This window comes from Malus sylvestris, chromosome 13 (genome assembly GCF_916048215.2).
Source record: "Malus sylvestris chromosome 13, drMalSylv7.2, whole genome shotgun sequence".
Classification (NCBI taxonomy): Eukaryota; Viridiplantae; Streptophyta; class Magnoliopsida; order Rosales; family Rosaceae; genus Malus; species Malus sylvestris.
Genome location: NC_062272.1, coordinates 37,026,695 through 37,037,440, shown reverse-complemented (window position 1 = coordinate 37,037,440; position 10,746 = coordinate 37,026,695). Strand labels below are relative to the sequence as shown.

Sequence of the window (10,746 nt, the reverse complement as noted above, 5' to 3'; positions counted from 1 at the left end):
CACTAGTAAAACTCAACTTAAACAATCAAATTTGAGAAAACGAAGTGCAGAATTGGACTCAGAGCGTTGCAAATTTTGTAAAAAGTCAACAAAAAATCAACGGTTAACCCTAAAAGTCAACCGAGACACCCCTGTGGTCAACTACATTAAAACTTCATAATTTTCCTAAATTGATGTCAAAAATAAACTCGAGACGTCGAAATTAGCCTAGGAGAACTAAACCCAGAAGCCCTCCGTTCAGACCCCTCAACTAAAACTAGCAACCCAGAAGCCCCAGAAACAAGGAATTGAAATATACCATTGGGGTCCTCGTCCATGGTCTCATTTGGCTAGAAAATGGCCTGCAAGGGCCGAGTTTCTTCGGAAAAATCTGGGAAAATTTTCCCTAATTGGTTCATGCATCCAATGTCACCAAAATCCCTCAAATTTACCCTATTTCTACTACAAAACATGATCTACGAAGATCTTGGGGTTTTCGAACCTTACCTTTGTCTTGAACGGCGAGAACTCATTGTGAATGCCATCGAAAAAGGAAGACGTGAACAGTAGCCTTGGGGAAGAGAATGAGTGGTGCCGGTTCGACATGGGAGAGAAAATGACGAAGGTGGTGCCAACCTAGGTTCGATTTCAAGGGGTCCGCACACCCACAGTACGAACCCGCCAAAGTTCGTCTTCGGAGAAGACATGCATGCATAGATTAGAACCTTACATTTGGACTAAAAACAACCCAGAAGTACAGCACAGCCATGAAAACAACTCAACAAAACAGAACAAGTCAGTGAGCCTCACCTGAGTTCGAGTTCCAAAGATTTGAAGCTCTCAACTACAATGGTGGATCACCCAAATGGTGCTCTGATGATGCATGCAAGGACATGTTCAGGTTCTTTGAGTCTCAGGGATTCCAAATATGTGATTTTGGGGCTAGGTTTATGAGAGAATGGAAGTGAGGGCAAGGGTGAAGCTCTCAGAGCTTAGAGGGAGAGAGAGGTTTCAGAAATGAGGGGGACACGAGAAAGAGAGAGAGAGAGAGAGAGAGAGAGAGAGAGAGAGAGAGAGAGAGAGAGAGAAGGGACCGGCCAAAAATGAAAGAAAATGATGAAGTGATATGTGTGTAAAAAGCCATTGACTGCAAGATCCAAGTAACCTTGATACGATGCTCAGGTCAGCTATGACTTTTAGATGGTTAAGGAATAAGTCGTAAACCTCATATTTTTATTTTTCTCTCCTATTTCCTCTTTATTTTTTTTTTCTTGGTACAAGTTTTTGTTTATTCTTTTATTTTGAAATGTTATTCTCTTGGTATTCTGGTTGAGGGCTATTTTTGTTGGTATGGAGAAAGTGCTTGTGTGTGTTTTTGTTATTCACCCTGAGTGTACAGATGTACCCAAAACCCGCTTCAAGATCAAGGTTTTTCTTTCTTTTCTTTGCTTGATTCTTGGAATTGAATATAAATATTAGTTTTTTAGATACCTATTATCTTAATTTTCATCTGTTTCCCATTTTGTACTGTGTAATAAATCAGATTTGATAATGTGGGTGTGGGATGCTAGATTTTAGTTAAGATCACGAATTGGTGGTTCTGATTTGAATCATAGTGATATTGAACAACTTTTGTCATCTTTATCAATGTAAATGAAACAATACCCCTAATATATTTTGCATGTTAATAGCCCAGTGTTTTGTAATTTTTTGTAAGAAGGTAATACCATCTTAAAGTTACAGAAACTACCTAAATGGTATGCGTTGATCTAATCTTTTTTGCATGTATATAAAATCAAATCTATGATTTTTAGTATGTGGTCTGTATTGATCAATTTTTTTGTGTAAAATTTTTCCAAACCATTACAAATGTAAATAGTATTAACCTAACAACCTTTTATGTCTTCCAAACATAATCTTTCATACAATTTTTAATCCCGCAACAACGCGCGAGCTTTGATTTCTAGTTACTTACTATGAGGAAGTGAGATTTCACGATAATATATACACATGAATACAGTAAAATGCCGAAGTGAATTACTTGAAATGGTAAAAGCTCACCCCTTCCTTCTATTCCTTTCACATGTTGATTGTTTAGCGCATGTTCTTGTACAAAATAAACAAATCAACCTTTTTACACCATATGCTTTTATGAAATGATAATCATCATCTCCAATAATATACATACATCTGGGGGCCGTCAGACCGATCTACTGGCTTCTATGGAAGGTTCAACGCTCGATGGGGATACCTCTGCGCCATAATCCCAGAGTTGCTTCAGTTCGCACCTTATCAATCCCAAAATCACTGTAACACCTGGTGACCAGAGCAGGAATAAAAGACGGTAAAAATCTGCCAATTCTATCGGTCTAAAAAATGGAAAACACGTCTAACAAAAACCAAACAGGATATGTAAGATCGATGCACTAGAGATTACCTAGTGTACATGGAACAAGATATAGGAGTGCAGGCTGACCGTTCCCATTCATCAGATACAAAGCCAGGTAAGTAAGACCGAGTCCTGTAAAAGGAATATGAACATGAAGACAATATGTCATGTATAGTGTGATCATGTTGCAGTCAGCTATTAAAAGGAAATGAAATAAATACTTAGATATTATGAGCAAGAACTTATAGTCATAAACAAAGGTGAAACGGATTTTACCATAACGGAGCGGAACATGAAGGATACATAACAGAATGCTTTTCCCAAGCAAGGCGGGCATAATTTTTGTAATTCATGTCTATCCTAGGAGGGGAAGGATTTTAAAAATAAAATATAAAAACAAATTAGATGTTGCAAGAGAACTCACCAATTCCATAGCCAATTACCAGCCAAAGAAAATATCCGTTATACGCACTCTTCTTATTTTCTTTGTCAAACCTGAGACAGCCAAAGCAAGAAAAGATCTAAAACAGGGAAAGATATACTGAAACTCAAATGTAAAACAAAATACTCAAATAGATATAAAAATGAAACAATTTAACACACAAGTGCAATATCAAAAGGCATTCATTGAATATATCACCCATTTGACTTTAACTATTTTGGTCATCCAGCAACAGTTTTTATATGAACTTTTAGGGTTCATCAGCAGAAACTGTGCAAAGCATGAGTCCAGCATGCAGATACCGGAGCAAGTAATCGCGTTATCTTCAATCTCTCACCCCAACCCTCTATTGACTAGAACTAAAATCAGCCAAAGTGTTGCATTTAGTGTCTCGTCTGGACTTCTCTCACCCCAACCCTCTATTGACTAGAACTAAAATCAGCCAAAGTGTTGCATTTAGTGTCTCGTCTGGACTTCATTATCATAGATTTAGTGTCTCGTCTGGACTTCATTATCATAGAAGACTAAGGAAATCAGTATCCCATTCAGAAGTAGCTAATCTATCTACCAAGAAAATTCGGTTAACTTAAGCAAATATGTGAAAGAATTCAACTTTCCCCCGTCAATGACAAGGCAGCGAGAGATAATGTATCTATCCCAAAGACAGGTACATTACCACGATGCAACATAATTGATCTTTCCACACATCCCTCACTTTATTTCGTACACGATTTTAGTATTGTTTGACAGATATGAACGACTGCTTTCCGAAAATGCAAGTGTAATCAAAGTTGATTGGTTAGGTGAACTTCTGAGTGTAATAACCATTAATTGTGGTATGGGGATCTGGGAAAACATGTTATATAATAATTAAAATCTCATCTAACCGGGACAGAATCACGTTTTAACTAATGACTTCTTTTCAATTAATCAACTAGCTCAAGAACTTAGTCCAAAAAAGAAAGACTTTCTCTTTCAAAGAAGGTGTTAACTAAAGGAAATCTGATAATTGGCTTTAGATTTCCTATTTAAAAATACAGAATTCAACTGAAAGAAATCAGTACCTGTAAGTAAATACAATAAGCAAACCAGGAAATAGAACATCCCCAAAACCAATCATATTCACACCACCCCAGGGGTCAAAAAAGCGAGGGATTCTCAAGAGCATTGGTAGGGCTTCACCACTACTGTCACCTTTAGCAACCTATAAGCAAAATGAAATTCTAACATTCAGCTTCTCTAATGAAATTTTAAATGAGGACTTCTGAACAAAAAAAAAGGGGGCTAATGTGTGAAAGCTAAAACAATAGTCAAGCACATCTGACATCCATGAATCAATTTCCAACGATGTACATGATATCAATGCACAAACATTATACATGCACACACAAGATTTTACTCGAAAAGGGGATCATGGGACATAAGCCAAAGATGTGAGGCACATTTATGCTTGCATACTTTTGTTGGTGAACTCATTGACCTTAACATATTAGTGAAACTGAGGACAAAAAATAAACGGAGTTACTTAAAAAGGAAAATAATAAACTGCACCATCCAAATGAGAACATAAATTATAATCTAATACCACAAAGATTTTCTTGTTGAGTATTTTTTAAGTAACATGGATGTGAACTAGAACAAGTATTTTCCCGTGGTTGAAGAAAATTGCCATGATATAAGGAATGCTTTTATTATCTAGAGAAATACATGTCAATGTGTATATGCCCTCTATGTATGTAAAGACGCAAAGAATCTTTGAGATCTTAAGATTCAAACAAGCCAACGAGTATAAAAATTGAAAGGATCTACTCTCCCACTTTGGCAATGACCAGGCTATTTACCAGGTGGACAACTGGACAGAGTCAATCTGAGGTCAGGCAACTAATATTCTTTACACCTTAACACTGGACTGCTTCTAACATTTTAAGATTACTACTTTTATGCATTACAACATTATTATGATTACTACTGTAAATTTATAAGTGTAAATATAAAATAAAAATATAAAATGGATGTCAAAACTCGACATGTAGGTATATTTATTTGTTTCTATTACCAATTTATTCACCAATTAGACATCATATTTTTTACAACGTGATGCCAAGGTGGGTTGCAAGAGTCCAAAAGTATGACTAATGGCATGAAATCAAGTCTTTATCTTTTAGCTATCAACGTTCCAGCCAGGTTATATTAGTACAGTTGATACAGGTTTCATGTGCAAAGAAAAAAAAATAAATGAACATAAATTAGGGATATATGTATTTGCACATGATTGGACACTGTAACATCCCACATCACCCAGGGGAGTGGATCTTGTAAGCCTTATATGTATATTCCCATCTCTACCTAGCACGAGGCCTTTTGGGAGCTCACTGGCTTCAGGTTCCATGGGAACTCTGAAGTTAAGCGAGTAGCGTGCGAGAGCACTTCCAGGATGGGTGACCCACTGGGAAGTTCTCGTGTGAGTTCTCAGAAACAAAACCGTGAGGGCGTAGTCAGGGCCCAAAGCGGACAATATCGTGCTATGGTGGTGGAGCGGGCCCGAGATGTGACAATTTGGTATCATAGCCAATCCCTGGCCGGAACTGTTCCGACGAGGACGTCGGACCCCTAAGGGGGGTGGATTGTAACATCCCACATTGCCTAGGGGAGTGGATCCTGTAAGCCTTATACGTATATTCCCATCTCTACCTAGCACGAGGCCTTTGGGAGCTCACTGGCTTCGGGTTCCATGGGAACTTCAAAGTTAAGCGAGTAGCACACGAAAGCACCCCCAGGATGGGTGACCAACTGACCCATTGGGAAGTTCTCGTGTGAGTTCCCAGAAACAAAACCGTGAGGGCGCAGTCGGGGCCCAAAGTGGACAATATCATGCTACGGTGGTGAAGCGGGCCTGGGATGTGGTGGACCCCGGGCCGGGACACTACTCAAAATCAACATAAAGGAGCATATGCGTATAATCATACTTGTTCAAACACTCACATGTATAATCATACTTGTTCAAAGACACTCTTAGTAAAGACTTTATGAGATGAAAATATCTTAATTCTTTTCAAAATATCAAAAACAGAAACTATTGAATAAGAAAAAAGATGAGTTACAACTTACAAATAAAAAGATCAAGATGTCCATCAACAACATATGTAGAATCATTTTGAACAATAATGACCCTTCATCAAATTAACACATGCAAAAAATCCAAATACTCCAACCGATGCATTTTATAGATGAAAACCTATGCACTTATCCATACAAGGTATCTCATAAACCAAGAAAAATAAGAAAAAGAAGCTGAGATCAGAACGTACCACAACCATGACGCTATCTTTGAATATTAAGGGTGATAGGAATACCCAAAAGATGTCGTAGACAAATGCACAACAAAGTAGTACGGTAGCAACCTGACACATGTTCGAATTATGAGACAAAAACTTGATACATTCATTAAAGGAAAAAAAAAGAACTGGTACCTTTATATTTGGTAATCGAGCAATTTGCAAGATCGTTATCATCAAGCAGATACCCTGTAAAAAATTACATTTTAACTAGCTGACATGAATAAAAGGATAGAAGGAAATGGATTTTTTGCAAGAAAATATAAGAAAGAAATGGATTTTTTTTTTTTTCCAGTTTGCAATAGTATGCATCGAGTGCAATAAAGAGCCTAACTAAAGGGATGGTAAGCAAAAGCTTTCTTTCAGCTATGATCACCAGACATGTTCTGAGATGTTAGAATAGAAGACTGATCCTCAGTAGTCTGATATATCTAATCACTCTATGTTACCAAGTATTTAAAATTTGACAAAAACAAATTTAAAAAAAAAAAAAAAAAAAGAAGCTTACAAGAACATCTTGGCCAATCCATGAATACGATTCCCGCCGTGTTACAACCCAGAAAATTGCAAATGCCGCACAGAAAGCCAATACAACAAGTGAGAGAACAGAAACCTCATCCAGAAGAGGCAAAGTTATTGTCTTCCGTCCACCACTTGTCCATTTTCTACTCAAGTAGTAAAGACATTTAAGGCACATGGGTGATAGGTTCAGTAGAAACAGGAAAAAAATTGAATGTACCTCAAAATCAAGCTCAGAACACAATTATGCATTCCCTGAAAACAAAAGATACATCAGCTAGCATGATACACAAGTCAACCAACAGAAGATTCACGAGTAATAATACAGGAAAGTAGCATATCAAACACATTTGAGAGAACAATTCAAAAGGATGTCCTTATTTAAGAATGTAATGGTCACCCTATTTCCAGGATGTGATTCAACGATGGAAACCATTCAGTTTCTTCAAGGATTATCCATGCCAAAAATCAGCTAAATTAGAAAATGTTTAGCTGTTCGATTATCCGCATTTTGATCTCAGCTTTATGTAACGAACCGTGTTTTGGGCACAATTTAGATGACCAACCAGTTTAGGATTTGGACGTTTTTTCAAAGGGATGACCCTTGGAATGAGGATCTAAAATATAAATGGTTCCAATCGTTGAAAGAAATTATGGGGCAGCCCTAGGAGGATGTCTACTGCTTCTTACAATAAGGACATCCATAACTTTCTTATATTACAAATTAATTTTACTGGTGAGGAATGCTTCTGATTTTTCTATTTGACGTTGTTAATAGGATTTTAGGTTAGTAGACATATTGTCCTAAATTTGTACAAATTAATTTTTATTAATGAAAGTTGTTTCTTATAGAGGTCGCACTTGGTGCGATGGCAAGTGCCTTCGCACATGAGCGGTAGGTCTCGGGTTCGAGACTTGGGAGCAGCCTCTCCATAAAATGGGGGTAAGGCTAGCCGACATTCACCTCTCCCAGACCCTGCGTAAAGCGGGAGCCTTGTGCACTGGGTACGACCTTAATGAAAGTTGTTTCTTATCCAAAAAAAATTATCAAAAAATATGCATTATTTCAGCATTCTATAGATTGTAATGCACAGTTCTATTTAGTTAATTCCCATAGAGGTACAAAAATCCCATGAACACTGTTTATAGTAAATTTTGTTTACTTTGCAAAAAAAAAAAAAAAAAAAACATTTAATGAAGAAAAGAATAAATAATAGAATTAATCACTGTACCTCTATACCGCCAATGCAGAAAAGTATGATCAGCACCCAGATAAACCACGTAGACATAAAGAAGTATAGTAGCAACAGAAAAGTGGATGCTGTTATGACGAAACACACAGCGCCCGCCACAGTAAGATTCATGACTTCGTCCTCAGAATCATCTTTGGCAGTTCCAGCACTAGATTCCTATCCAATCAAAGATGGTATAAATACTATTTCCCATAATTACAGCACATTATGTGGTAACAGGAGGGCCAAGAAGAAAATATCAGCTGTAATGGAAATATCTCAACTCAAATTTATGGAGGATAGTTCGGTTTCTAATTAATATCAGTAACTGTCAACAGATTGATTGACGTATATTTTCTCTGAAAGGTGAACGTTTTGAATGAAACTTCAGTGAAAGTTTTATCGATCATTCTCTGTTCCATTGACAGTCACCGATATCAAAATATCCTTCGATATTTCCGTTCATAATGATATATTCATCCCTGATGACAACACAATATTTCATGTAAAAGAAAAGGTTCAAGTGGATTAATATCAAGACAAATGTACGAGAAAAGCAATTAGAGAATAAACATGTAATGTGAAGACAGTGAAATGGGGGTTGTATGTACAAACCTTTTCTGCCAGTTCATTATAGTTCTCATCAGACTTCTCAGGAGCAGTAATTTTTAACCAAAATGAAGCAATTATTATTGTTCCAATAGCCATCAGCCACAAGAACATAACTGAGTAGTCCACCACTGGACGCTTGGGAGAATATAATAGAAGCTCCACTGCAATAAGTTACAAGAATTATCCATATATATTATCACATCAAACAACCTTTAGAATTGAAAAATACAAGCACATTAGTTAACATATGGATGCAAACAAAGATGAAAAGCAAACTCTTAGTGTATATATATATAGACACACATATGTCATAGACAACCTATATGTCCAACCTTGAAAACCCAATATATATATCATCTGTTCTCCCTCTGAAGCTTCAATTAAGTTGTTCCTTTTTCAATTTCCCCTTTATAAAAGCCCTAAAACAGAACTCCCGAACTGTCCCACATCACTATGCCATCTTCCTATTACGTTATGTTTGGTACTAGTAACCACATTCAAGGAAGTAAGAAATTGACGAACAGTAACTATCAGAAGTTAACCTTTCTTTCCATCTTCAATAGATTTCTTGAGAGCTTCTCCATCTGATTTTGGAACCATTACAACAAAAATTGAGATATTCAAAGAAGTGCTATTATCAGGACAGCCCATCTTGGCAAGCTCTGAAACAATAGGAAGAAACCGTTAGTATTATAGGGAAAAATAAAGTGCTGCAGGTGGTTTCTGTGCTGCATCAAAACCCTAAACATACAGACACAAGTTCAATCACAATTCCCAACACATAATAATTTGTCTCACTGCTAAACAGGAACCCTAGTTAGAAACTATAAAATAAAGATGGAATGTGTAACTGCATTGAGATTTCAACCTTCTTCATTATTTAATACCAGCAGCGCTTTAGCACCTCCTGACTGCGCAACTTCTGCCTTGACGGAGAAGTCACAATCACCACGCGTGGACAAGGCAATAGCTCCAAATAACTGCAAAGAAGGAAAAGGGGCCAATCCACCCAAACACTTTAAAAAACCAAGCATGGGTTTCTCTTATCCTAAAACCTCAAAACACAGTTTGTTTCAATATTTTAAGTGTTTAACGAAGATGATTTCAATCCACATTTAAAGTGACACACAAGTAAGCTTCCATTTAAAGATAAATCAAAGTAAAACCTTCGAAGACGACACAGAACAACCATTTAAGGGATTCGAGATAACAACGGGCAATCTGACGGCTTTTTCTTCTTTGGAAGGCAATAAAGCCCCAAACTTTGCACCTGCCCCTTGAATAGTTTCGCCTTTACGGCCATTAACCCAATTCTTAACCTTTGCCTGAAAGATTAGATAAATCAGTACAAGTGGGTTTTTAGCAGGAAAAGAATTACAGTATCAAATTAAATTCCAGAAAATTAAAACAAAAACATGCATTTTCTCATGAAATCCCCCATTTAACAAAATTTAGAACTCAATTTCTTGAAATAAAATATACAAAAATGTATGAAAAATGCATGAAAAATAAAGGGAATCTTACCATTAGGTACGGGTTGTTGCAGGAAGGAGTGCTGGGGGTGGAATCGACATCCAAAACCATATCGTTTTCACCTCGGGCTAAAGACACAGCAATCAGAGATAACAGAAACACAAGACGGAGGAGACCCGACGCCATTGCCATTGGACACCGCCGCTCGAAGATACAAACTCCTCCTCCTCCTCCTCCTCCTCCTCCTCCAATTTGGGAATTTTATTTAATTTATCAACCAATTCAATCAATCCAATGTGAGAAGTCACAGAGAGAAGAAAGGCAAGAGAATTGGTTTCTTTATTTTCAATTATTTTATTATTTTTTAATTTTTAATTTTAATTTTATTTCTACTTGTCTCAGCTCCTGAGAAAAAAGAAAGCTGGAAATGGTGAAATATAGAATTATTTATTTGTTTGTTTGTAGTTGTACATCTACATGACGTGATGCCGAACCGGTAGACGGCGAAGAGAAAAGGTGACGCGGCAAAATTGGGAAAACTTGTCAACAACCTTATGGAAAATGAGTGAGGGATTCACCGTCACGTGTTATCCGGCTAATAAACAAATTTACTATCATCTTTTTGTATGAGGTGACTTGAGAATGACTTTGCATCTGTTGTCAATTCATTAAGGGTGGTGTTATTTACACATATTCTTTTACTTCTCACCCACTGTTATTAATTTTTGTCCCTTAATCTCTTTCATTTCATTCGATTTGACAGCT

General features: G+C 36.9%; 1 protein-coding gene across 1 annotated transcript; it reads right to left on the bottom strand.

The window, feature by feature from the left end:
- Positions 1-1,994: 1,994 nt before the first annotated feature.
- LOC126596881 (signal peptide peptidase-like 3) lies at positions 1,995-10,396 on the bottom strand. Its single transcript, XM_050263565.1, has 14 exons — positions 10,033-10,396; positions 9,675-9,833; positions 9,377-9,488; positions 9,051-9,170; positions 8,512-8,669; positions 7,897-8,073; positions 6,885-6,919; positions 6,654-6,810; positions 6,281-6,334; positions 6,119-6,211; positions 3,875-4,014; positions 2,793-2,863; positions 2,417-2,500; positions 1,995-2,295 (listed from the first exon to the last, which is right to left on the bottom strand). Exons 1-14 carry the CDS (start codon positions 10,171-10,173, stop codon positions 2,180-2,182), a joined length of 1,617 nt encoding a protein of 538 aa, XP_050119522.1. The 5' UTR covers positions 10,174-10,396; the 3' UTR covers positions 1,995-2,179.
- Between the last annotated feature and the right edge of the window lie 350 nt (positions 10,397-10,746).

Bases quoted from the DNA above. Each gene is read 5' to 3' on its own strand.
- LOC126596881 (XM_050263565.1), bottom strand. From the start codon at position 10,173: ATGGCAATGGCGTCGGGTCTCCTCCGTCTTGTGTTTCTGTTATCTCTG. The intron at 6,212-6,280 runs GTACCAGTTCTT...AACATGTGTCAG, and splicing joins CTCGATTACCAAATATAAAG to GTTGCTACCGTACTACTTTG. The intron at 2,864-3,874 runs GTACTGATTTCT...TGGCTGTCTCAG, and splicing joins CTTATTGTATTTACTTACAG to GTTTGACAAAGAAAATAAGA.